At 56.6% G+C, this 26,878-nt stretch overlaps 2 protein-coding genes across 7 annotated transcripts in view; one reads left to right on the top strand and one right to left on the bottom strand.

The window, feature by feature from the left end:
• Positions 1–6,358, top strand: part of CBL (Cbl proto-oncogene) — a 57,975-nt gene extending 51,617 nt beyond the window's left edge. For both annotated transcript variants that reach the window (XM_075909358.1, XM_075909359.1), the window contains exon 16: positions 1,377–6,358. In XM_075909358.1, coding sequence (XP_075765473.1) covers positions 1,377–1,645 — 269 coding nt within the window. In that variant the 3' untranslated portion in view covers positions 1,646–6,358. The remainder of the gene's footprint in view (positions 1–1,376) is intronic.
• Positions 6,359–9,047: 2,689 nt separating this feature from the next.
• The window catches only part of MCAM (melanoma cell adhesion molecule), a 38,419-nt gene continuing 20,588 nt past the window's right edge, over positions 9,048–26,878 (bottom strand). The window contains exons 2-17 of one of the 5 annotated variants that reach the window (XM_075909360.1): positions 24,538–24,647; positions 23,290–23,473; positions 22,052–22,122; positions 21,701–21,788; positions 21,271–21,450; positions 20,547–20,674; positions 19,978–20,125; positions 19,531–19,652; positions 19,095–19,236; positions 18,115–18,236; positions 17,795–17,933; positions 16,054–16,092; positions 15,753–15,770; positions 14,581–14,722; positions 13,215–13,332; positions 9,048–12,415 (exon numbers count right to left, since the gene is read on the bottom strand). In XM_075909360.1, the coding sequence (XP_075765475.1) occupies positions 12,386–12,415; positions 13,215–13,332; positions 14,581–14,722; positions 15,753–15,770; positions 16,054–16,092; positions 17,795–17,933; positions 18,115–18,236; positions 19,095–19,236; positions 19,531–19,652; positions 19,978–20,125; positions 20,547–20,674; positions 21,271–21,450; positions 21,701–21,788; positions 22,052–22,122; positions 23,290–23,473; positions 24,538–24,647 (1,781 nt within the window). In that variant the 3' untranslated portion in view covers positions 9,048–12,385. The remainder of the gene's footprint in view (positions 12,416–13,214; positions 13,333–14,580; positions 14,723–15,752; positions 15,771–16,053; positions 16,093–17,794; positions 17,934–18,114; positions 18,237–19,094; positions 19,237–19,530; positions 19,653–19,977; positions 20,126–20,546; positions 20,675–21,270; positions 21,451–21,700; positions 21,789–22,051; positions 22,123–23,289; positions 23,474–24,537; positions 24,648–26,878) is intronic. The other 4 variants (XM_075909361.1, XM_075909362.1, XM_075909364.1 and 1 more) reach the window with 4 other exon arrangements.

Raw genomic sequence — 26,878 nt, 5'->3', positions numbered from 1 at the left:
CTGATCGAGCAAACGGTGGACTACCTATTTCAGAGGCAAATGGGGAAGGCATTCCTGTTCGCAGTTCTGCAACCGGCTTGTGGTTTGTTTTTAAGCTGCTTATTTCTCCTAGAAAATTAGTGAGTTGAACTGTGTTGTGGTGAGTGAGGTGGCTTCAGTGAATTTGTCGCCTTTTGTGCTTTTGGTGTAAGTTTTTCAGAGAGCCCGGCATCATAGTAACTGCTTCCTTCCTGACACCAGTGCTGCAGGGCTGGCTCCTTTTATCTAGAATGTTGGGGAGTTCTTACTCTAAGGACTTGCATGCTTTTTGCAGAAGTTCATCATTTTGGAAAACACCATCTTCAGGCTTCTGAGGGGTTGTCCTAAAAGGCAAATCAAACTTTCTTAAGATGTTTGCATACTGAAAAGTTTCCAGTGATTTGCAAAGCAGGACATGTTTTATACAGTTGTTAAAATTAGAAGGAAACTGTAAGGAACCTGGAATGGCAAACAGTGATCTCTGAAAGGGTACCATCTTTTAGCGAATATACCCCGCGGTTTTTGCTTTTTGAGTTAAAACAAATCTTGTATACCCTGCGCACGAGTATAACCCGCGGGGTGTACAAGGCTGTGCTGGAGGTATATTTATGGGGCGGGGTGGGAATTAGCTAGCCACTCGCCACCCGATTCCTGCACAGCCAGATGAACGCTCCCCCTGGACTCTTTCTATGGCTGTGGAGGAACCGGGCGGTGAGCTGGTGTGTTTAAAAAAAAAAAAAAAAATTGTATACCCCAGGGCTCCGGGAGACATCTCCAGGGGCTCCTCGAGGTTGACAAACATCGATAGGTACAACGCGTACAATCAGTGGACTGCTGGGGCTCTGCATACATGTTTACGCATGTAAAGGGCTCCGGAGCCCCAATAATTTGAGAACCGCTGTATTAGTGGTTAAAAAGAAGGGTGTCCCGACCCTTAGGAACACATTGTTATCTATGGGGAAATTCTTTGGCATATTTCTTGTACTTGCTTTGTTTTTTCAGACCCCTCTCTCACTCTGGTTTGGACGTGAGGTCTGTTCACATAGATTTATCCAAACAGCTCCCATTTGCTTGATCGTGTTTCTAGAAACAAAACCAGTTGGGTTTACTAATTATTTACTAAACCTCCATGCCAGTTTTTGTGCACCAGGGAGAAGGAGATGAGATTACCTGACCTAGCGGGGGGTGGGGGAGAAATTGACATTGGATGAAAGGGTAAGCTGGCTGTGGGAAATGGCTTGAGAGTTTTTGGGGGGAAGCCAGAACTCTAAAGCCAGTGCTGACTACAGTGTTCTGAAGCTGCTGGTTAATGCAACATGCACTTGTCTTCCAAAATAACACAGTTGTTTCTCCCCCAGGTTCTTCTGATGGCTCTCAAGTTCCAGAAAGGCCACCAAAGCCCTTACCACGGAGGATAAATTCTGAACGGAAAGCCGGGAGTTGTCCGCAGGGGGGCCCCAGCGCCTCTCCCCAACTTTCCAGTGAGATTGAGAATCTTATGAGCCAGGGATACTCATATCAGGACATTCAGAAAGCTCTGGTCATTGCACATAACAATATTGAAATGGCCAAGAATATTCTCCGGGAATTTGTCTCCGTTTCGTCCCCTGCACATGTGGCCACATAGCACATCACCTCCCTGCCTAGAACTTCTGTGGACCAGCTGGCTGGGCAGCCCATAGCCCAGCTGCAACTGCAAGGGGAAAGGGATTCCTTGAGAGACTTCGCGCTGGATTCAGCCCTGCCTCTTAAGAGAATCAGTTATCAGGGTGCTGTGGTTCCTGATTTCAAAGTAATGGAGCGAAGCAGAGCAGAGAGATGTGTATACGGTGTGTTTCTTGGCATTGTTTTGGAGTCCTTCACCCCCACCTCTTGTTCAGGAGCGCAGATTGGTCTCAAACGGGCATTGGTAGAAATAGGTCTCACGACATGTGATTCCAGAGCTGATGCTCTGGGCAGGTGGGGTGGGCGTGTTTTGTGCTGTGAATTCTAACTGAATGCTCTGAACATGTCTCCAGGTTGCTGTGGTGTGCCCTGTGGTTCATGGTACTAGGTTGGGACCTGTTCGCTGCTGTGCGTTGGCTCAGGCTTTTTAGCACAATCTGTAGGAGGCCGTCTGCTGGGGGGGGGGGGGGGAACAGACCGCTTCTGTTTGCTGTGGCATTTTTTCTGTACCCATAATTATTGATCATGATTTAAGTCCTCCCCTTCAACTGGGACAAAAGTATGACTGGCAGCAGTTGGGTATTTTTAACCCCTTCGTGCTGGGAGATGATTTCTCTCACATTGCTGGCACTAGATTCCAGGGAATTAGATATGTTGAACTTTATAGGGGGGTTTCTTTTGGCGGGGGAGAGAGGGGGGAGTGAAGGCCTGGAGAAAACTAGCTGCTGCTTATCTATTTAGCCCAGAGCATTTTTATGCTTCAGTGCTTAAACTTGATTACAGCTGTGCTTGATTACAGCTGTGCTGGACGTGACAGCTACCACTAGCTGCTCTCCTGCACTCTTGCTATGGGAATGTTGCATCTGGTAGATACAATGTTTTATTCATCTTGATTGCATGGTGGCTGTAGCACAGTTGCGGCTTGCGCACACATTCCAACCTCTCCTTTAGAGAGCGCGTGTGGGAGCTGCTCACCTGTGTGCCAAACTCTTTGTGGAGTAAGTAGGTGCAGCCATTGTATCTCCTCGGCATAGTTAGTCTGCTTTATAGTAAAATTGCAGCCACATTCTCAGTGATGCTGTTTGCCCCAGCCACATGGAGCTTGTTTATCCTTTGTTACATCAGGAAATTGTCAGTGTTTGTGTCAGTCAGGAGAACAGAGGAAATAGTGTATTTATGAAACAGTCAAACTGGACTTGAAGAGCTGGTGTTCACCTATTATTTTGGAGTAACCTGACTTGCTTGTAGCTTTCTTACTTAATCCCTTTCAATGTGGGCATCTCCGCCGACTGATGCCTTCAGAGAGGTATTAATAAAATAGGCATAGAGAGCACATCACTGACAAATGGACAAAATGTTCAGTGCCCATTAGCTTTTCAGACTGTGCCCAGAATGATTTGGCTCGCGGTTGAATGTCAGTGGTATGAATGAACTGCAGTAGTGACTGGATGAATATTTATGGAATGAAATATCTTTTGGGTATGCAAGACTGATGTCATTCATCCCTTTTACAGAATCTGGGTAACTGGGCCTTGATCCCAGATCCAGAGCCTGAAATTGACACACAGGGCATTTAACAAAAGTAACAGCAAATGTCACAGTTGGGAACAAAGTACTAGATTCTCATTTTATGTGGAACATAAAATTTCTCTCAATCTATAGCCATATCGTAAGTGCAGTGGGATCCAGGTGACATAAACACATGAATTGTCCTCTTTTCTCCTTTCCTCTCCTCTCTGGTAAAGAAAATATTGTCTGGAGAGCTAGAGAGAATCGCTGTCTGTGCGGAACAATCACTGCCCATCGATATTGCTGCTAGTTCGGTGGCAGAGGTGACATTTGCAAACAGGCTGATGCTGTGCTTGTATTGGTGCGAGCTGTGGAAGATACTGACTGTTCTCTGTGATGGTGCAAAGTCAAGTTGCGTGACTTGAGTGTCCGTTGTGTGTGCGTCAGGGAGGGCAGAGTCTAGCCACAGTGAAGTCTTGAGCTGTGAAAGGAAGGGTGATTGCCCTCCGTGGAATGTTCTTTTCCTCCTGTTCCTTTGCCTTGGAACTCGACAGACAGCAACTAACATGCCAAGTTAAGTTGCTTTGTGCGAAATGCTGTGATGATACACCACAGGCCTTCGTGAGCATGTCTCCGAGCTTGCAAGGCTAATGCTGGAACAGCTCAGGTTGCCACAAGGGCAGCTCTTCTTCCGATGGTTGTTTTGGTCCTGACCAAATCATTTCTGGGGTATCAGAATCATTTCCTCATCTGTGCTTGCTTCAGAAGCAAGCAGAGACTCTTTTGTCGTGAATGCTACTCTTCTCTTGGCATCTGTTGCCAGCGCCGCCATTAATTCCACATTGGTTTTGCAGCTGATTCACTTCAAACCTTCTCTGCAAGATCAGCATGGGCGTCTCAGCATGCGTGGTGGCCGTATTTTCAACAAGATGGGATGCTTCTGTCGTTGCTGCGATGGCAATTAAATTTAACCATCTGAAAAGCCTTACATGTTGTCCTGCCCTAAAGAGCGCATGTTGTTCAAAGCAGCAACGTCCTAGTCTTTGTGGATAGTCCATTTTCACAGGCTTGCCCTGTTGCTAATTAGATCCCGCCTAGCAAAGGCGGACCTCCTTTCGGGGCTCAGCTGTGGAAGTTCATTGCCTTTGGGCATCGTTCCAGGGTGAGAGATTTGAAGGCAATTCTCTGGTATGATTTATGCAGGAGTCCTTTCTGCCTACTGTGGGTGTCTTAAACTTATCTGAGAAACTCCTTGAAGACTTAATGTTTCTTACAGTCGGCTGTGTGTTGCCGAGCCAACCGTGCTGCCCAAGATTGTTCTCTGTGGAGTCAAGTGAAGCACTTTGTGGGGTGTTTTCCTTGCTGCTTTTCTTTTGCAGAGGTGACCTTATGATTCTCCCCCAACCTGTGTGTCAAGTCAACTTGTTATTTTACTTCAAAAGAAAGAAATGGGGGGAAAAAAAGCCAAATGTCTAGTGCCTTTCTTAAGGGAATGCTGCACCTCTAGGCTGGATATGAATAGCCTCTTGTGAAAACGTAGAGCCTCAGCTAGACATGCCCGTGAGCGCAACTGCTTTGATTGGGATGGGGGGGAGGGGGCAAGAGGAAGGAGGAGAGAGGTGGGCGAGCGTCACTTCAAAGATGACACTGTGTTTTGTAGCATTTCAACTATGGAGGTTTCTTATCTAAATCCTGTTACTAACAGTGACTTGTCTGGATTGGTGCTGTAATAAGCTTGGTGTGAAGACCGTAGAATTGTAATTCGGGACTCTGGTTTTTAAAAATGCAAAAAAAAAAAAAAAAAAAAAAAAAATCAGAGTTCTGGTTGTAAAAATGCTGTTTTGTCCCCTACCTCTCGCCCCAGGAAACAAAGCAAGCAAAATTCACAGTGCAGTGAGAGGCTGAAATGCAGTGAGAGCAGCACACATTTCAATCAGCAGGTAGCTGTGGCTGCAGAGATGGAATGGGACACTCTGCACTAGTTTCTAGCCACCCTGCTGCGTTAACCACTAGGGATGTGAAAGTTTAACCAGGTAACCAATAAGCCTCACCTTGAATCGGTGAGTCTTGCTGGTAAAGGTTAACTGCTGGGGGCTGCTCTGACTGAGATGTTGGAGCAGCCACTGCCTGTGGCGGGGTGGGGAGGTTGTGGGCGGGGGGGCCACTCCAGCTAAGCTGGAACCCTCTCCCCTGCCCCGTTTGCCTCCCTTTAACCAGTTAAACAATATATTAATCAGTTAGCCAAATAAACGGGATTTTACATCCCTATTAACCACCCTCCCAACTGTGTGGCGAAATCTACAAAAGAACCAATTTCCCCCAGGAGGAAGGTCACAGCCATGTTGTTACTACTGTAGATGGAAAAATCCATCTGCTGACCTGCACATGGCGTGTTCCTCGCTGCAACTGCTGCAGATTTAAGCATTAAACAGTGCCTCTCTGCTGGTGTGCAGTGGCTTTTGCTTTCTTTGTCAACGGCTTTCCCCATGTGTCCCTAACTGCCGCCCAAATCCCAGGGCAGCTGGCTAGGTTTGGGGAACAGCACATTGCTTTATGCACTAAGACCCTTTATGCTAATCTAGGGACAGAATAACTGCTGTACATGTGCATTTTAGCTGATTAAGGACAAAAATGCAATTCTTGTGGCTTTTTTAATGTACCCCAGTTTAAAATCAGAGCAGGAAACAAGAAAATTATTATTTTTTAAAATTCCTAATATAAATCTTTTTTTTTTTTTTTATTCATGGTGGGGGAGGAAGAGTAGCTTTATTTCTCTTGAATAACAAATACCAATTTATATAATATCAGTGTTAAACTGTTGAGATTTTCACAAAATATTTTAAAAAAATATAATAGTGTCATTAATATAAAAAAAAATTATATTAGCAGTATTTAATCCTTTCAGACCTGTAAAGAATAAGAAAAACAGAAGGTAAATATTCTTACAGAGAGTCGCTGAGCTTTAAGGTTCATTTGATTAAAAGTCCTCATTTTGTTTTGCAAATACATTGTTAATGTTTAGAGGTTTTACTAATGTTATTTATTAATTTTTTCATTCTTGTATGCAGCCCACTAAAGAGCTTTTTTGTTTTGAATTTCATGCACCTGTGTCAGTAAAAAAACAAAACAAAGTTTTATTTTTAAATAAATTTCCTTTGTTGTAGCATCTCAGTGAGGTGGTGTTAATGACGTGCTTCATGGAATGTATTGCGCTTGAAACAATCACCAGCATGTTTTATATAACAGGGATAGAATCGTAGAGCTGGGAGAGACCTCAGGAGTCAAGTCCAGCCCCCACCCAAGGCAGGACTAATCCCAACTAAATCAACCCAGCCAGGGCTTTGTCAAGCCGAGACATAAACACCTCTAGGGATGGAGATTCCACCCCCTCCCTAGGGAACCCATTCCAGTGCTTCCCCACCTTCCTAGGGAAATAACTTTTCCTGATATCCAACCTAGACCTCCCGCACTGTAACTTGAGCCCATTGCTCCTTGTCCTGCCATCAGTCACTACTGTGAACAGTCTCTCTCCATCGGCTTTGGAACCTCCCTTCAGGAAGTTGAAGGCTGCTATCAAATCCCCCCTCACTCTTCTCTTCTGCAAACTAAACAGACCCAAATCTCAGTCTCTCCTCATAGGTCATGTGCTCCAGCCCCCTCATCATTTTGTTCGCCCTCTGCTGGACCCTCTCCAGTACTTCCACATCCTTTCTGTAGTGGGGGGCCCAGAACTGGACACAATACTCCAGATGTGGCCACATCAGAGCCAAATAAAGGGGAATAATTACCTCTTTGGATCTGCTGGCAATGCTCCCCCTAATGCACCCTAATATGCCATTCGCCTTCTTGGGTGCCCTGTTGATGCACATTCGAAGCTGAAAACTACCGCTGGAGGGGTTCTTACTAACCAAAGGGACTGATAAGATACCTAAGACTGTGTTAAGGTTATTTGTCACATCCCCATACAAACTGGCTTTATTAGGGTGGACAGCTAAGGGCTGGTCAGCACTGGAAAAGATACACAGGTTGTACCTCCAAAATCTGGGACTTTCTGGTCTGGCAACATCCCTGGTCTGGCAGGACCACGGATGCTCCTGGAGTAGAGAGCCCTGGAGCCTAAGGGCAGGAGGGCCAGCTGTATGGGATATCAGCCAGCAGCCCAGCTGGGGGCAGCATGGGACTGGGTCTGAAGCCCTCCAGCAGCCCAGGGCCGGGACCAGAGCCCTGCGGCTTCCCTGAGCTATGTGAGGACGGCTTTGGGTCGTGTGGGGACAGGGCCTGGAGCCCTGCAGCTTCCCCTGGCTGTGTGGGACCAGGGTCAGAGTCCCAGCCCTACAGCTGCTCCTGGCTGCCTAGGAATGGAGACCCGCAGCAGGAGCCGGAGCCGGCAGTAGCTGGGCAAGCAGCCTAGCCAGGTTGGCTGTGGTGGGGCAAGTTAGGGTTGCTGGGGTAGCCTGCCAGCAGCCGATAACGGGCTTGGGGGCCGGTGGCAGGAGAATTCCCCATGTCCAGCACATGCTCTGGTTCAGGACCAGTTAGGTCCTGATGATGCCGGACTAGAGAGGTCCAACCTGTACCAATATAACTGAGTCTATCTGAGGAGGGGTGTGTGTGTGTGCGTGTGGAGAGGGGCTTTCCCACTGGCAGCATTATACGAGTACAAATCCTAGTTTGCATGAAGAGTTCCTGGCATAGGGCGTATTTACTTCCTGAATTGGATCGGCCATACCAGGGTAATTAAAACGGCAACACTCCAGTGTAGACCCGCCTTGGGATGCTGCAGGTTTGTCTTAAACTGTCCAGCTTTTCTGACACTTTCCTCACAGAACTTTGATTTCCTGCTAACATATGGAGAATCTTTTGTGGGAAATAGACAAAGAAGAGCTGGTAGCCAGCTGCTGGGATTACAGACAAACGTGCTCTTTAGGCAATGCAGATTTGTACCTGAGACCCCTCATTCTTATAAGAGACTAAAGAAAGGGGGGTGCATTCTGAACCTCTGACGAGTAGGGTCCTGCCAAATTCACAGCCATGAAAAACAATCTGTGACATCTGGTCTTGTGTGCTTTAACCCTGTACTGTACCGATTTCACAGGGGAGACCAATGTTTCTCAAATTGGAGGTCCTGACCCAAAAGTTTCATGGGAGTCATGTTGATGCCACCCTTACTTCTGCGCTGACTTTAGAGCTGAGGGGCCCAGCTCACCCTGCCAGAAGCAGCCTAGAAATAATGGTGGCAATTCCATGCCATGCCACCCTTCTGCATGGCTGCTGGCAACAGCTGTGCCTTCAGAGCTGGGCTCGTGGTCAGCGGCCACCACTGTTCAGCTGCCAAGTCTGAAGGCAGTGCAGAAGGGTAGCACTGCTACAACCCTTCCTCCCTCCCCCAACACACAACTCCTTTTTGGGGTCAGGCCCTGCAATTACAGCACTGTCACATTTCAGATTTAAATAGCTGCAATGGTGAAACTGACGATTTTTAAAATCCTTTGATCGTGAAATTGACCAAAACGGGCAGTGAATTTGGTAGGGCCCCTACTTATGCAAGATGACTGGCAACAGATCTTTCTTGAAACACTCGCATTTGTTTCACCTCAACAGCATTGCAGTTAACTGGTTCTAACCCACATTCAGAGCCCTGGTTCTGATGCCTTGAGTGGGAATGCAGGAATTGCTCTGAATCTATTTGTAAGCACATTATAAATGCAGTAGACAAATGAGTGGTGAAGAGAGACGATGAAAGCACATTGAAGTCCTGCTTTCCAGTCCTGGTATACCATCTGCACCTGGGGAATGTTCCCACCCCTCACGGACTTCCCACCCCGTTGCTAATTGAGACAAAATACAGCCAGTCCTGGAAGTAGTTTGGCTTTTTATTTTCACATATATAAAAAAAACCCTGCAAATATCAGACAAACTCTTAAATTTACACACAAACCAACAAAAATATATATAAGAAAAGCTTTTGCTTCTGATATTCTAGCTCACAAGTACAGTTCACCCGTTTGGTCAATGCAGAGAGTCTCATTAACCACTGAGGAAATTGGGTGCATAGGAAAGGAGCTGCTATCATTTTGCCCAGTGTTAACGTAAGGCCGTTTTGTTGCGGAAGTGTTGGAGGAATGGAAAATAAAAGGCTGGTTAAGTAGCGCCTGGAGTATGTGTGTGCTTAGATGAAACAAGTTCTACAACTTGATTGCTTCTCTAATAGGAATTGAGAAGGAAAAGCAAGGGATTCCTCTCCCTGGGATGATGGAAGCCACACCAGTATATACTTGCAGGCAGGGTGTTATCCGTGAGGTTGGCTGCGTCTAGACTGGCAAGTTTTTCCGCAAAAGCAGGAAAAACTTGCCAGCTGTCTACACTGGCCGCTTGAATTTCTGCAAGAACACTGATGATCTCATGTAAGATTGTCAGTGTTCTTGCGGAAATGCTATGCTGCTCCCGTTCGGGCAAAAGTCCTCTTGCGCAAATGCTTTTGCGCAAGAGGGCCAGTGTAGACAATGCGGTATTGTTTTGCGCAAAAAAGCCCCGATGGTGAAAATGGCAATCAGGGCTTTCTTGCGCAAAACCGCATCTAGATTGGCACGGACGCTTTTCCACAAGTGCTTTTGCGGAAAAGCGTCCGTGCCAATCTAGATGCTCTTTTCCACAAATGCTTTTAACAGAAAAACGTTTCCATTAAAAGCATTTGCGGAAAATCATGCCAGTCTAGACGTAGCTGTTGTGTTTTGTTTGGTACTGGTGAGAGAGAGCACCAGTTCACTATTCTGTGGGAGCTAAGTTCTGTCGATTTCCCTTCTTGTTCACAGCTGGTACCTGTCACTAGGGGTGTAATAGTGTAGTCAATTAACCAATACATAAAAGCTTGTAGGTTAATGCTATAGACTACATGCATTTCTCCTCCTCGTCTCCTCTCTTTCCTCCCCCCTCCCTCCCGCCAGTAAATTTTTTAGCAGGCTGGCCAGCAGCCTGGCTCAGTCCTGGCTTGCACCGGGTCTGGGACCTATCACGGCTGTGGCTCTGCATTTAAAGTGTATTAGGAGCTGGGTGGGCAGGCAGCCCGGCTCAGTTCTGGCTCTCACTAGGTCTGGGGGCTCAGCCCCTGCCTGGACAGGGGTTGCTGCCTCCCCACGCTGCTGCCTCTGTATCAGAGGCAGCAGAACAGGGTGACAGGCAGCCGGTCCGGCAGGGAAGCTGTTTTTCAAACTGGCTCCCCTCACTGACCAGCTCTTCCCTGGCACCCCATGCTGCTGCCTCTGATAAAGAGGCAGCAGTGCAGGGTGGCAGGGGCCTCTTCGGGAGAGAGGCCAGAGCACACTGGCTGCCGGCCCTACCCTCGGGGACTAGGGAGTAGTCGAGTAACTGATAAGAAGCCATGAGGTTAATCGACTATTCAATTAACCGATATTTAACATCCCTGTCACCCCAGCCTACACCAGAGAATAGGATTTTAGCTAACTATATGGAACATTTTACCTAGTCCTAATCAATGTGCCTTGAGTTCTTAGGTGGCCACCCAGTAGAAATTCAAATGCCACCCAGCTGATTTGCAGAGCGCCCACAGCCAGCAGCCTGTATTTCTACTGGTGGTGCACATCTGCACATTTCAATGCAGATAAAAATTGATTCCACACATGAAGCAAAAACATTAGTGGGAACACTGGTTTATAATGCTTTAAAACCCCCTCAAAAAACTCTAGAGAAATGCCAGCATGGTAGATAGCTTCTCTTTATCCGTCTCCACGTCAGGCATGAGTCAGGTGGAAGGGCTTACTTGTAGCCGCAACTGTAGAGCTTAATTAGAAATCTGCCCAGAGTAGCCACATTCCTCGAGGGGGCAGCTATGAAACAAGGCCTAAGCCCTCAGCTACGCAATTCCACATTTAGCTTGTATTAACTTACTGTTGGTCCAGTCCCTGCTGAAACCTCACAACTAGGAAGCCCTGGTTTTTACTGCACATAGAACAGAGTGCCTTTCCTTGAGTTACCTGTTCTCAATAGAGTCATGTGGGGAAAACAAAACCAACTCTTCAAAGAATGGAGCAATCTACCTGCATTTCACCAGGGCAAGATGAGACTGTGAATCTAAACCGGCAAAACAAGAACAGTGAAGGGAAAAGCTAAGAACTGTTTGGCATCCTCGAACCCACTGGGTAAATTTGACCCCCTATCTGCAATTCATACTGTGCACCCAGGCTGTGTCTACACTGGCAAGTTATTCCGGAAAATCAGCCGCTTTTCTGGAAAAACTTGCCAGCTGTCTACACTGACCGCTTGAATTTCCGGAAAAGCACTGACGATCTAATGTAAAATCATCAGTGCTTTTCCAGAAAAACTATGCTGCTCCCGTTCGGGCAAAAGTCTTTTTCCGGAAAACTGTTCCGGAAAAGGGCCAGTGTAAACAGCACAGTAGTGTTTTCCGCAAAAAAGCCCCGATCGCAAAAATGACAATCGGGGCTTTTTTGCGGAAAACTATGTCTAGATTGGCCACGGACACTTTTCCGGAAAAAGTGCTTTTTCCGGAAAAGCGTCCTGCTAATCTAGACGCGCTTTTCCGAAAATGCTTTTAACGGAAAACTTTTCCGTTAAAAGGATTTCCGGAAAATCATGCCAGTCTAGACGTAGCCCCACTGTTCAGAGACAGAACTAGATGCTGCTAATCGAACACAGCTTGTGGGGTTGGGTTTTTTTTAGTTAGAGCTCCAATTTAAAGCACAATTCTTGCCCTGACAACCCCAGACTGTCCTACTGCTCTAACCTATTTTCAGGAGGGGAATTTTAATCTGTTGTGAATTTTAGGTAAAAGAGTTGTAAACCTTTCCTCCTCCCCCCGCCCACCCAACTGGAACAAGAAGCTAAGAGTAACATTCCTGATAAGGCCTTCCATCTTTCCACCCATCCGAGAAATGTGAATGCTTTCAGGAATTCGTTTTGGCCTCTCTGAAGCAGCCAGCTCGTCCAGATTTGCTGCTGTCGTTGTGCCATCCTGCAGACCCTTGGCTAGTGTTACGGCCATGTGGGGGGACCGGGGGGGGGGGAGGTATTCCTCCCTGCAGAGTAGTCTCAGCACTGTGATGCGTTTCAAGGTCTCCAGCCACGCTCCCACGGCACTGGAACAGGGTCGGGAGGCGGCGGTCCAGGAACAGGAAAGGTTTGAAGACGAAAAAACCCAGACGGCAGGTCCCTCACTCTAATTCCTCAGATCGATGTATTTCTCTGCCTTGAAGCCACAGATAAGAAAGGAGCAGTCAGAGGAGATCAGAGGACAGGTTTTCCCTCCCCACTCTCTACATGTGCAAGGACCATCTGCTCAGAACCAGCCCAGTACAATGGTTTCCCAGGCAAGTGACCCTTGGAGCAGGGGGCAGGACTAATCCTCTATCAGCTGGGAGGGAACAGTTGCATTTTTAATTACTTACAACTGTCCCCCAGCAGCAAAGACCAGTGGTTAGAGCTGCTACCTTTTCCTCCTTGCAGTCGCATGGCTTAGGAACCTTTCTGTCCTGGCCTAGCGGCGAGGTCCCTAACGTGGGCGGTGCCGAGGTCCGAGATCCTCTAGTGCTGTAACACCCCCGTCTGTTAGCATCGGGCCACGATGCCAGCGAAGGATGAGGGGACAGGGAAACCACCGGGCCTGTATCTGTGCTCCTGGGTACTGGGGGGAGTGCCCATGTTCATGAGTGAGTGGAGAATGTGCAAAGAAAAGCTGATGGCGGAAGGAAAAGGTTTCAGGTTCGCCTCTTCCCATTTGCATGCAGCAGCACATCTGCATCTCAGCGTAGTGCTGACGGGAAACACAGGCTGGAGCCGTGAGCCCTCCCCCCGCTTCCCTTATTTGCTGCTGATGGATGATGAAGGCCCATGCGAGACCAGGGGGGCTGGGAACAGCTGTTGCCAGAGCTGCTCTCCTAGCTCCAGAGACTCTGCAGCCACCCCCGTGCTCAAGCATCGCTGCTGGCCAGAGGCTGCGAAGGGACAGCCCAGCCCCCGGAAGGTAGTTGCGTGGAGCGCTGTCCTACCTGGTCACCGGCAGGTCTCTTCTCGCCGTTGGCGCCCTGCAGAAGCCCCGCCTCTTCGGGAAGTTTATCTGACTTAACTTCAACTACAATCTCCTCTTTACGGGCATCGGGCCTCGTGCTAGGGGGAGGGAGGTGACAGTTTTCAGACTGAGAAGGTGCCGGACAGGCGCCTATGGGCCGAGGCGCTGGCATCCAGGCCCTTTGGCTGGGGGCTCGCAGAGGGAAAAGGAATCGGTGCAAAATCAAACAACGGGGAGGCACCGGTAGAAGGAAGCTTTCAGCCCCTCCAGCCTCTGCCCATAGGAGGTGCTGGGAGGAAAGGGGAGGAGCCCTGGGACCGTAGCCACGCTCGGTGCTGCTGGCGGGTGGGGACGGTCGCTACTCTTGTCTCACTGGCGTGGGAGTGGGGAACCTTTGGGGGGGGGGGGCAGTGATCCACAGCAAGATCAGCTGGGGGCCACACACAAGTGAGATGCTAAAACCAAAAAACCCCTCACACACCTCAGATGTGGCCCCCAACGGAGAAGCAGAAAAGGAATTTGGCTCAGTGTGCTCATGCTCCACTCCAGAGCCAAGCGGGACCCCCAAGACTTTGGGGGTGGACCAGACATGAGGGGTTCAGAACATGGGAGGGGGCTGCCAGGGCGTAGGCTGGGGTGGGGATGTGGGGGCTGGGCAGGAGCGTAGGGTGCAGGCGTGGGCTGAGTGAGGGTGGGGGCAGGACATCCGAGAGGGGAGTAGACTGGAGGTGCAGGGTCTGGGCAGGAGGTAGGGTGCAGGACCAGGTCGTGTGGAGTCTGGAAGGGGGTGCAGGAGCAGGTGTGGGGTCTAGAAGGGGGGTGCAGGAGCAGGGTGGGGGTGAGGTGTCTGGGTGGAAGAGGGGGGGAGCAGGAGGGGCCTGGGTGCAAGGGGGGGTACATTGCTCCACAGAAGGTAGGGGGCCCACATGGCTCTGTGCACAGCAAGCACCTGCTCCCACTGGCACCATCCCCTGCCGCTCCCATTGGCCACAGTCTGGCCAATGGGAGCAACGTGGGGGCGGTGCCTGCACAAGGCGTTTCCGTGCTGTGTGCAGAGCCGGATGGAACCGTTTCCTCCTGCCAGGCGCGGTGGATCTGGATCGGGTCCCGGCTTGCCTGGGCTCGGGGCGTAGGGAGGCCGCACCGGCCACTTTGCTGCGGGTTAGCTCCTGGCTACGCTAGATCCTGGCCTCCTGCCTGCATGAGAACGGCAGCCAGGCGTCCTAGCCCTTCCGGGGGTGGGGGTGGGGGGAGCAGGGTGCCTGGATGCGATGAGATGGGAAGCGTGAATGATCGGGTGCGTGTCTGCGCCAAGCCCTGGCCAGCCGGGGGGCGCGGTTGCTTACATGTCCTGCTTCCCGGTGCGCCCGCAGGGGATCTTGCCTTTCTTGTGCAGGAAGTAGAGCACGGCGCCCAGCACGGCGATCACCAGGATGCACACGATGACGGCCACGATGATCACGCCCTTGCTCTCCTGGCTTTTGCGCTCTGCTCCCAACACACGGGTGCCGTCACTGCCCCACCGCTCAGCTGCCTAGAGTAATGCCCTTCCCCCTCGGCAGCACCTCCTCCCTCCCCCCCCAGCAGCGTTGGGGTGCCCCGCGACATGCCCCGGCAGCCTGCAAGAGGGGGGGTGCACGCAGCACGGCGAGCGGCGCCCACGGTGGGGGATGCTGGGGTTCTGTTTGGGCCCTGCTGGCGGGAGAGGGGTAGCACTATGGGACACAAGGAATGGAGGTTTTGCACCCTGCCGTGTATTCGGCGTTCACTCTCGTGCTGGGAACTCCCCGCCCACGACACGAGGCCACAAGCTCTTCCCAGGGCACAGCAGTCGTGCACCGGGGCACTTGGCTACGAGGGACTGTGCAGATGCCATTTCTGAAAATGAGCCCCGGGCACGTTCCACCTCCCCTCCCCCCGGTATCTCAACCAGAGGGTATAAAACCTCCATCCGCTCAGAGACGTGCTGCACAAACAGAAGCCGACTTCACCCCACTGCCTGCTTGGGGGCTCTGATTTAGCCCCCCGGCTGCAGCATCTGCCACCCAAACGGTGCCCCGGGCCAGAGATCCCAGCTGAGCGTGGGCCAAAGAATGTGGAGACTAGGGGAAGCCTGGCCTGAAACAGTCAAGTTCTAGTTCCTGTGTTTTCGGGAGCGAGCGCTGCTCTTTGCAAACAGCAGGGGGCCCAACGCAGCAAAGGGGAAGGCTGCTTGGAGGTGCAAGAAGGGGAACTCTCCAAACAAAGCAGGCTGGGGTTTAAGGAGGGAAGCCGTGTTCCCTGGAAGCTGAGAGCTTGGGTGGCCAGCCAGGAGAGATTGCAGTGCCACCCGGCTGATTACAGCACTCGCAGCCGGCAACCTGTGTTTCTACTGGTGGTGCACAATGCACATGCCTCGGTGCACAGTACAAAATTGATTCCACACGTGGATGGGGAAAAAAATGAGGGAACATGGGAGGGAAAGGACCAAGCGGGAGGCGGGGGAAGGGGTGTGATGTGGGGTTCAGGAGCTACTGACCTTTCTTGATGGGTTCTGCTAGGATGCCAAGAGAGAATGGGGTGAGAGCCCTGAAAACATCCCTTCCCCGTGGGACATGGGGGCTGTTATTTACCCTCTCGGCTCTAGGGTTTAACCCCCCGCCCCGTGTCCCCAGGGGCCCATCGCGCCTCCCCATACCGGGGGACTCGGTGGAAGGCAGCTGCAATTCCCAATCCACTCCTGCCTTCGAGGGGCCCAGGCAGCAATTCCTGGCCATTCTGGCTGGGCCTTGTGGTGAGACCTCGGGCCTGCTGGGTACTTAGTCCCGGGGGCTACTTACCAGTCGTGTTGCCGGCAGGAGGAGGCGTCGGCGTTGTCCCTGTGACGGAGACACACGGTAGTGATTTAGCAGGTTTGATTCCCCTCCACCCAGGGCGCAGGAGCAGGAAAAGCGTCCCGGGAGCCTCCCAGTCAGCGCACTGCTCTGCCCCAGCCCAAGGCAGAGTCCAGCCGTGGCCGGCCGGCCGTGCATGCAGCACGTTGAAGTGCCAGGGGCTGGCGCGGGTTCCCTGCCCTGGGGCAGCCCTGTGGGCAGGCTCACGGGCTTCCCCCGGCCAGGTCCAGAACCACAGCTAGGCACCGGCCCTCTCCCGCCAGATGAACACCCCCTCACTTGAAGTGGTTTCCATTATATACCATGGGGGTCGGGCTGCCCCTATATAGATTGTTCCAGCGGCTCTGCACCCCCGAAGCACACGCCTCTCAGCCAGCCAAAGAGGGAAGGGGATGGGGGACTGAACTACAGGACAAATCCTCTTTCCGACTCGTTTTCTAGCACCTCCGGGTCCAACACAGCTGCCTCTAATGAAGTGGGCCGAGACCGGAGCATGCAGAGTGAGCTCCAGCCGTCCAACTGGGCTCCCCCCCGCCCCCCAGCACAGAGGTACATGGGAAAGAACCATACAAGAGGATTGCAGAAGGACAGACGCTCGGAGCTGAATCAGACTGAGCCAGACCAGCTGTAATCTCGAAAGCCGAACAACCGCCACGACAGGCGGAGGTGGGTCTGTCCCGACCAGAGCCGTTCTCCCTCCAAACTAGTTAGAGAGCAAGTGACCCTCCCTTTTAGGGACCGAATGAGCTGTGTTCTGTGCATACTGAGGCTCACTGTAGCGAGGAAAACCTTTTAAAAAGCGAGCCAGACAAGTTCCCTTTCCCCTGGAAATTCAGATCTTGTCAATCCTGCATTTCCTGCACCCGTCTTGTCCTGACTGGCCACGAAAGGGTTCCAGGGACACTGGACTATGAGAAGTCAATTGCCAGAAAGAGGAAGAGATTTTTAATCAAGCTTTTAAAATGACAGAGGCTGAGAGCTGCCTCGGCAAAATCAGACTGAATCAAGCTCCTCTTGACATGTTGGTGGTTCCACTTTCCACAGGACAGGCGGGCGTGAGTGCTGTCTGTCTCCATCTCGGCCAGAGGTTTTCTCCCCGAAAATATGTGAGGCAGAATTTTCTGATTTTTGAAGATTTGAGGGACCCAGCAGGTAGAAACCCAGAGGCTACGTCTAGACGGGCATGATTTTCTGCAAATGCTTTTAACGGAAAAGTTTTTCCGTTAAAAGCATTTGTGGAAAAGCGCGTCTAGATTGGCACGGACACTTTTCCGCAAAAGCACTTTTTGCGGAAAAGCGTCCGTGCCAATCTAGACGCGCTTTTCCGCAAAAAAGCCCCGATCGTCATTTTTGTGATTGGGGCTTTTTTGCGCAAAACAAATCTCAGCTGTCTACACTGGCCCTCTTGCGCAAAAGCATTTGTGCAAGAAGGCTTTTGCCTGAACGGGAGCAGCATAGCATTTCCACAAGAACACTGACAATCTTACATGAGACCGTCCATGTTCTTGCGGAAATTCAAGTGGCCAGTGTAGACAGCTGGCACTGCTTTTGCAGAAAAACTTGCCAGTCTAGACGCAGCCATGAAGAAATAGGGATCTGCCCCTTCTGTGCATCGGAGCGGGAGGGGAGGAAAAGGGGGTTTCCCACCCGGGATGCTCCCTCCCCTCCTAGGGACCCGGAGACTTACTCAGCTGCAGCTTAATGTGGTGGTTGCTAGAGCCAAACTTGTTGGTGGCCGTGCAGGTGACGCCCGAGCGCAGCAGTTCCGAGGTGACCTGGACGGTCAAGTTGCTGAGGGCGCGGTGATGGTCCGAGTGGTTTTGGACCTGGAGGGAGATGGGGGAGAGTGAGGGATGCGGTTCAGGAGGGGAGCGCTACCAGGTGGGTTCCCAATCAAGGCCTACGCTTGCCCCCCCTTTAGGGGAGTTCCCCCGAAAGCGTAAGAGGCGATGCCTGAATGGAAGAGGTCAAGGCCCTAGCCCCAGGGTCCGTGCCGCTGGGTCTCACCTTGCCACTGACGGTCCACGTGATCGTGGGCTCCGGGAGGGCAGCAGCTTTGCACGTCAGGGTCACCATTTCGTTCTGTTGCACGGGCACGAGGGAATCCTTGGCACTGATCTGCGGCTTTCCTGCGGGACGAGACACAGCGCCGAGGTGTCCGCGAGGCCCGGGGCAGATGGGAGACGGTCCTGCAGCCTCCGGGGGGGCGGGGGCGGTAGTGAATGACCAGCGGGGGGGGGGTGGGTGGAGCCCACTCTAATCAAGGAGCGGGTCATGTTTTATTGTGGGGCTGGGATTGCGCGGGACCTCCAAGTGGGGCTGAACTCAACAATGGGCCAGGCAGCGATGGAGGTCAGTGCTCAGTGCTTTCCTGGGGGAGCTCTGGGGCGGGGTTCGAAGGCCTGATCCCCACCAAAGCCTCAGGCTGGAGCTACAGTGACCTCTCGGCATGGAGATGCTTCGCTTGGGATCTTTTCTTTTTTTAATGCTTTTGCCTTAACAATCAATGTGCTTGCTTAGCAAGAGCAGGGTGCAGGCTGGCGACTGCCAGCGACGACGGCCGCTCGTAGCCTCCGTTGGGGGGGCCAAGTGCCGGCGTCGTCTTGCTGAGACAGTCCGGCTTGCTGGGACTCAGCTGCGCAGCCTGGAAAAGCCCCGGTGAGGAGAGTTAGGAACACGGGTCTCGGCCCAAGAGAGGTGACGGCCGAGGAGCCGGGAGATAGAGCGGGTGCCGGGGAGGGGGAACTCCAGCTACAGCTGTGCAGGACTCTGCCATGACCTTGCGCAGCCATCTGGCCAGGTGGGGAGATGCACCAGGCCCACTCGCATGGACCATGGCGAGCGGCGTGTCTGCCAGCTGGTCCCTCCCCGAGCCAGGGACCGGCAGCGCGGCAGTGGAGCAGCCACAGGACTGCAGGGGACCACATGACCCGCCAGGGCTTCTTGCTAGATGCCGCGATGACCATGCGGCCTGGCCCGGCTCTTACCGTGAACACCGACGTACACCTGTCTGGAGTGGGCAAGGCCTGGCACCCCCGCCACGGCCACCTCGCAGCTGTAGCTGCCCGACGACTCGTGGGTGACGTTGCTCAGTTTCAGCTGCCGGCTTTTCCCCAGCAGCTTCCCCTTCTGGAAAAGGAGGCAAGCAGGCTAGCGTCCTACGGCCGGGGTCCTGCCTCTCCACGAGGCTGGGGACATGTCTCGGGGGCAGCCAGGGTCCCCCGAAGTTTTCCAGCCCAGCTCAAAGGCAGGGCGAGACTTGGAACCCGCAGGGCTCGCAGGCAGGGAACGCCCTGCCGCAAGGGGAGGGTCAAGATTTCCTCTAGTTCTACCGGCAAGATCTTGTCCCTACGGCCACCGGAGCCAGGCCCAGCCCAGCTAGGGAGGGGAAGTTTGGGGCCATTGCTCGGCGTCATTCGTTACCTTTTCCTTCTTCCATCGGAACTCCAAGGGCTTGGAGCCTCGGGCGTCACATGTCAGGGCTAAGGCATCTCCTTCCTGCAGCTGGACGGGCCCTTCCGGAGTTATCTTGATCCCTTCGAGGTCTAGGGGGAGAGCGAGCGTGGGGCTGAGGCGCGGGGTCGAGGGCTCGCTGACTCAGGGACAGAACCGAAGCCGCTTCCCCGGAACCAGCCCGGAGCGTGGCCACAGGCTGGCTCCAGCTCCGGGAGCAGGGCAGCCGGAATGTCACCTCCCACCCTTCCCAGCTGGGGGCCTGCTCCTGTCAGCTAGTGCCGGGGGCTCTGGATCGAGCTGGCGGGGGGCAGGGCGTGCTGCCATGGGCCCCTGCAGCACACAGGAGGGGGCGGAGGGGGAAGGGACAGGACAGCACAGCCCGGGGGGGGGGGGACTCCCCCCTCCCGCCCTTACAGTTCACCGAGAGCTCCGCCGTGGCGTCCAGCGTGGCCATGGAGTCCAGGTCCAAAGTGCGGCACATGTACTGGCCGCTGTCCTCCTTCCTGACCTTCGGCAGGGTCAGCACCCCGTTGCTGGAGGGCAGCTCCTCCTCCTGCTGGTCCTGCGGCACACGGCAGACGGGGCGGGGGGACGCCCGTTGGCATCAGCAGCCGGGGTGGAGCTGCTGCTGGTTTGCAGCCCCAGAGTCTGTTCCCCTGCCCCGGGCCGGGCTGGAACCGGCGCCTGAGCCAGGGAGCAAGGCTCTGCCGCCATCTCCCGCCCAAGATCTCCCTGTCGGGGCCGGGCTCGTTCCCTGGCTCAGCGACTAGCTTGTGCTCTTGGCAACAGGTTCCCAGACTGGGGCTGGCCTGGGGGGGGGACCCACTGCCCTGCGGGAGCAGGGGAGCATGGAAACATCCTGGGGGGGGGGCTTCGCCAGCGATGGGCAGGCAGCCCCACATGCCAGGCCCGCTCTGCTCTGCCGGCCGCGGGGACCCCAGCGCCCTGCCCGCCCCAGCCAGCCGCCCTGCCCCTTCGCTCACCTTCACTTTCAGCAGGGTGTACTCGGGCGGGGGGTTCCCGTCCCCCTCGCAGCGCAGCGTCACCTCCTCCCCCTCCTGCACCTCCGGCTGGGGGGCCTGGACCTCCAGCCTCAGCTTCTCTGTGGGATCTGGGGGCGGAGGGAGACGTGAAGGGCCTTGGTGCAGGCGGCTCCGCTGGGGGGTGACCGTGGGGACAGACCAGGGGGCGCGGGGGAGGAGACTTGCTGCCCTGGCTGGGGGCCGCGATGGGAGAACCGCGACTGACGCCAGCGGCCTCCACGCTCTGAAGCTTCAGCGGGAGGGGCCCGGACGTGAGCAGATGCCCCAGTGGTGCCGAGCAGCCGTGCATCTGCAGCAAGCCCGGAGCTGGGCGTGTGTCCCACTGCCACGGAGCTCAGCGGTGGCCGTCACCCGGCCGTGCCACGCAAGTTATCACCTGGGCTATCGCAGCATCAGCGTCTTTAGGTCTCCTGCTCCTGGCCACTGTGGCAGCAGCAGCCGAAGCAGGGGAGGGAAAGGGAGGGATGCGCCAATTGGCCCAGAAGGTTGGCCTCCCCTGGCCCCACCCCTTCCACCTGAGGCTCCGCCCCATCCAGGAGTGCAAAGCCAGGCCCTCCCCGCCTTGCCCAGGGCCACAGAAGCTGCCCCCCGCCCCGGGAGTGTTTCAGCCAGTCGGGGGAAACCCAGACCCCTGCCCCTTCCCCGGTGCCCGCCCCCGACTCACAGAACACGGTGACGGTGACCTTCTCGGACGCCACCGTCTGGTCGGCCCCCAGCAGGCGGTAGCTGAGTTGGCAGTGGTAGCGGGACTGGCGATCCTCGCGGCTCACGTGGGCGTAGAGGGTGCTGCTCACCGTGTACAGCCCGCTGGACTCCTTGGTCAGGGTGGACTGGATGTTGACTTCTGCCGGACGAAGGCAGGTGTCGGGGGCGGTGCCGAGAGGGTCCGGGCACCTGCAGACCCCGCCGACTCCCAGGACCTCCCCCCCCAAACCCTTGGAAGGAACGAGCGGGGATGTGCAAGCTTCTCGACCCCCTGGCTCAGCAGGGCTGCTGTGAGCTTCCTCACAACAGTGCCCCTGGAATTGCCTGGGCTGGCCCCTTCTCCCCAGCGCTGGCAGCCAAGCCGCTCCGGAGCTGGCCCCACGACTTACGTTTCTCGTCCTGCCACAGGAGGCTGCTGTTCTTGTACCACGTGATGTTGGGCGCCGGGAAGCCGTTCTTGCTGATGCACACCGCGATCTGAGACAGCACAGGCAGCGCTTGGTGCTGAAACCCTGGGGTCCCACGCAGCAGCCCCTGTGTCCCCCACCCACAGCAGCCTGCACCCAGAGAGCACAGCGAGGACCCCTCCCCCCGCTCCTGCTGGCAGTGTTTCCTGCCCACCATCCCTCACCTTCCGGGTGCCTGCCCTCAGCGTGAGCTTCCTCCCAGCAGTGCCCTGGCCCCCCGGGTGCCAGGCCCCCTCTCTCTGCAGGCTCCCCGTGGTGCAGCGGGCCCCTCACCTTTGGGATCTCGTGACTCGTCACAGAGATGCCTGCGTCGTTCACCTGAATCTCCGGAGGCTCCGGGGTTTCTGGAAAAGCAGCAGCCCAGGCAGGTGTCAGGGCCGGGGCACCGACCGGGAGGGAGAAGGCAAAGTGCCCGGGGCGAGCCAGCGGCATGAAAGAGGGAGCCAGCGACAGCGGCAGGGCTGGGTACCCGGGGGGCCATGCCCTGGGAATGGCAGCAGGGCTGGGTACCTGGGGGGCCGTGCCCTGGGAATGGCAGCAGGGCTGGGTACCCGGGGGGCCGTGCCCTGGGAATGGCAGCAGGGCTGGGTACCCGGGGGGCCGTGCCCTGGGAATGGCAGCAGGGCTGGGTACCCGGGGGGCCATGCCCTGGGAATGGCAGCAGGGCTGGGTACCCGGGGGGCCGTGCCCTGGGAATGGCAGCAGGGCTGGGTACCCGGGGGGCCGTGCCCTGGGAATGGCAGCAGGGCTGGGTACCCGGGGGGCCGTGCCCTGGGAATGACAGCAGGGCTGGGTACCCGGGGGGCCATGCCCTGGGAATGGCAGCAGGGCTGGGTACCCGGGGGGCCATGCCCTGGGAATGGCAGCAGGGCTGGGTACCCGGGGGGCCATGCCCTGGGAATGGCAGCAGGGCTGGGATACCTGGGGGGCCATGCCCTGGGAATGGCAGCAGGGCTGGGCCTGGGCTGCGACTGCCCCCTTTGTGAGCCGCGACACCTGCAGAGACACAGGCGCTGGCCTGCCTGGGCTCCTGGCTTCCCTCAGCTCCTCCCTCCGCCCCGAGCTGCTGGGCAGAGCCGCCCGGGGAAGGGGAAAGGGGCACGGCCGCTCGTCGGGGTCCCCGGGCAGCAGCACCCAGCGCTGGAGCCCCATGCGGGTGTCAGGGCAACCGACTGTAGGATGCTGTGCCTCCTCGCCCCTCCCCACCCTGCCCCTCCCCTCCCTGCCCCACCCCGCCCCGCCTCCCCTCCTCACCCTGCCTCTCCCTGCCTTCCATGCACCCCCGCCCTGCCCCCCCACCCTATGCCGCCCCGCCCTCCCTGCCCCGCCCCCTCTCCTCACCCTGCCTCTCCCCGCCTTCCATGCACCCCCGCCCTGCCCCCCTACCCTATGCCGCCCTGCCCTCCCTGCCCCGCCCCTCCTCACCCTGACTCTCCCCGCCCTGCTGTGCCTCTTCACCCTGCTCCTCCCCACCCTGCCCTGCACCTCCCTGCCCTCCTGGTTCCACTCACTGTAAACGTGGAGCTGGGTCTGCGTCTCGGCCACTACCGAGCTGCCCGCCTTCACCTGGCACTTGAAGGTCCTGGTGTCCTGCAGCGTCACCCTCCTGATGACCAGGGTAAAGTCCTCCATCTCCACCCGGCCCTTGTACTCCGTGTCCTCCTGGAAGACTCGTTTCGGGATTTGTCTGTCGATCTGGAGGGGAGGGAGGAGGAGAGGAACTCGCCGCGCCGGCCCGACCCCACCAGGTGTGGGGCACTCTGTGTGCCACCAGGTGTGGGGCACTGTGTGTGCCACCAGGTGTGGGGCACTGTGTGTGCCACCAGGTGTGGGGTGCTCTTGTGTGCCACCAGGTGTGGGGCGCTCTGTGTGCACCAGGTGTGGGGCGCTCTGTGTGTGCCACCAGGTGTGGGGCGCTCTGTGTGCCACCAGGTGTGGGGCGCTCTTGTGTGCCACCAGGTGTGGGGCGCTCTGTGTGTGCCACCAGGTGTGGGGTGCTCTGTGTGTGCCACCAGGTGTGGGGCGCTCTGTGTGTGCCACCAGGTGTGGGGCGCTGTGTGTGCCACCAGGTGTGGGGCGCTCTGTGTGTGCCACCAGGTGTGGGGCGCTGTGTGTGCCACCAGGTGTGGGGCGCTCTGTGTGTGCCACCAGGTGTGGGGCGCTCTGTGTGTGCCACCAGGTGTGGGGCGCTCTGTGTGCGCCACCAGGTGGGGGCGCTCTGTGTGTGCCACCAGGTGTGGGCACTGTGTGTGCCACCAGGTGTGGGGTGCGCTGTGTGTGCCACCAGGTGTGGGGCACTGTGTGTGTGCCACCAGGTGTGGGGCACTGTGTGTGTGCCACCAGGTGTGGGGTGCTCTGTGTGTGCCACCAGGTGTGGGGCGCTGTGTGTGCCACCAGGTGTGGGGCGCTCTGTGTGCACCAGGTGTGGGGCGCTCTGTGTGTGCCACCAGGTGTGGGGCACTGTGTGTGCCACCAGATGTGGGGCGCTCTGTGTGTGCCACCAGGTGTGGGGCGCTCTGTGTGCCACCAGGTGGCAGTGGAAGCTTTTGTCAGCACAGGGCGGGAGTGGCGGAGATGTGGCCAGGTGAGGTGTCTCCTCCAGGGACATGCAGGGCGATGGGGCAAGACATTCCCAGAAAAGCCCCCCCGCTGTCCCCAGCATCTTCCCGCTGGGTGCCTGTGTCTCTTCCCCAATGCACCTTCCTGCTGGGGTCCCCCCCACCTGCCTCCCCTCACTTCTGCGCTTGGCTGGTACTCACGTAGAACCAGTTGATTTCGTCGTAGTTGCTCTCTCCAGGGGAAGAGACGTTGCATTTGATCCTGGCCGTCTCCCCGAGCTCCACCTCCACCACCGGGCCGGCCCCCCCTGCTGAGATGGGGCACAGACACACAAGACTCTACATGGGCAGCTGTGGGGGCCAAAATCAGCCTCTCAGGGGAGACGACTGCCCTGCCCCCCAGCGAAGAGTGACATGGGATGGATCGGTCCCTGGGAGATGTCCCCTCTGCTTCTCCCCACCCTAGGGGCCCCTGTGGGTACCATGACCACGTCGTGGCCTGGCAGGTAGGACCCATTGCCCACACTGGCGTGTCTCCCCCCCACCTGCCCACCAGGGTGCGGGTAGCTGCTGGGGGGGGGCAGGATGTGTCAAAGTGGGGTAACTTCCAAGCCCCGTAGAGACCTTCCCAGCCTTGTTTGACCCCCAAACCAGCACAAGGCCCCCGCCCCCGCCGGCCAGCACGGCCCCACACCTCCCGGGCACCCCCCAAACCAGCACAAGGCCCCCGCCCCCCCCGGCCAGCACGGCCCCACACCTCCCGGGCACCCCCCAAACCAGCACAAGGCCCCCGCCCCCCCCGGCCAGCACGGCCCCACACCTCCCGGGCACCCCCTAAACCAGCACAAGGCCCCCGCCCCCGCCGGCCAGCACAGCCCCACACCTCCCGGGCACCCCCCAAACCTTCCCCACTCCCAGCTGCTACACGCACGCGGCTCGGCTCCTGATGCTGCTCCCCCAGCTGGTTCCCATTAGGCCGCCTGCCCACTGCTACCGTCCAGCTGCGCTGCTGCTCCCCGGGCCCCTCCCGTTCCCGCGCTCACCCCGGAGCCAGCCCACGAGGGAGCACGGGGCTGGGAAGGCTCAGCGCTCTCCCAGCAGGGGCTGCTGACCCCCCGCCGGCCGGCCCAGCCCCATCTCTGCACTCACTGAACGCCGGAGCCAAGGCCAGCTGAGGCCACACAGCTCATCACACGGCTTGGGAAACGCCTTCCTGACCCGCTAGGGGGCGCTGGCTCCTCTCCAGCCCAGGCTGCGGGGCCTGGCTGTGAGGGGGTGGGGGACGGGGCACAGGCCTTTCCCACTGGGGCCCCCGAGGAAGTGGGGCGGGGGGAGCAGATCCGCCTGGTGCCCAGTGGCCCAGCTGCCCCATAGGGTCGGGGCCCATGGCTGAAGGGGGCCTAGAGTCTGAGTTCTGCCCTCCCCCCGGTACTCCCAGCACCAGGACAGGGCAGTTGTCCACCCTGCCCCCTGCCTGCCCCCTCCCCCAGCACGGACTGACTCAGGTCCCACAAGAGGGAGCTTCCTCTCGCCCCATAAGTCACCTTCCAGGTGCTGATTACGGTGGAAGGAGGAGGAAATTGACAATTAGCGGCTCAAGGGAGCCAGTGACACATGGCTGGGGGCCGCCTCCAAGCTGCCTTCCCCCCCCCCCCCCCCCCCCCCCCGATTCCCCCATTGTTCTGGGATGACTTCACTTGGAGGCAGGATGTTGTGCGCGGCTGAGTGCCACGGCGCAGGATGCAGCCCCTTCGTCAGGACAGCTGCTGGGGCTGGCCTGGTCGGCGGGGGCGGGGGCCACGCAGGGAATCGGGGCTCACGCCACCCCCTTCCCCCCCCCCCAGGGGAAATCCTGGCCTCCCGGCCACCTCTGCAGTTTCATGCAAGCAGGACTGGGCACGCCTAGGTCTGGAGCCCTCTGTTCTCCCCTCTGCGCTGGGAGCATGGACCATTAGCCCAGCACCCTTTATAGGGAAACTGAGGCACCAGGGATTGGCCCAGCCTGCCCCACATGCTGGGGGGTCATCCCTCCCTGCAAAGGGTCATGCAGGGCACCTGCTAGGGGCGAGGAGCACAGCGACTGTGGGGAGCAGAGACAGACCCCTCCCTGCCCCTCCAAAAGACGGGGTCCCCAGAGTGTCGGGGGGGGGCGGTCTGGAGAGATGTCTGAGGCTCCATGAGGCAGCCACCCGCTTGCCCAGGCTGTGGGGAGGCCCCACGGGTCCAGTCGAAACCCAGCTGCCTCTCCTGGGGTGGTGAGCACGGCTCGGCGCAGCCAGGCAGAGCGGGGCCTCGCTGCCAGGGCTGGGCGCGGGCGGCCGATGCAGCCAGGCTGAGCCATGATGCTGCTGCAGAGCCTGGCCCACGAGCGGTGCCAAGAGCAGCCCCGGATGCATGGCTCTGAGCCTCCCTGCAGCCCGGCGGGCCAAGGCACGTCGGTCAGAACCGGGCGTCTGGCCGGCAGGCGGCCACGGGGCTTCAGCCAGCCTGGCACCCCGCACAGGCAAGAGCCGGCCCCCGGAGGAGACGCAGCCCTTCACCA

This window comes from Pelodiscus sinensis, chromosome 26, assembly GCF_049634645.1.
Source record: "Pelodiscus sinensis isolate JC-2024 chromosome 26, ASM4963464v1, whole genome shotgun sequence".
Classification (NCBI taxonomy): domain Eukaryota; kingdom Metazoa; phylum Chordata; order Testudines; family Trionychidae; genus Pelodiscus; species Pelodiscus sinensis.
The sequence above is the reverse complement of the archived record's forward strand: the minus strand, read 5'-3'. Positions and strand labels throughout refer to the sequence as shown.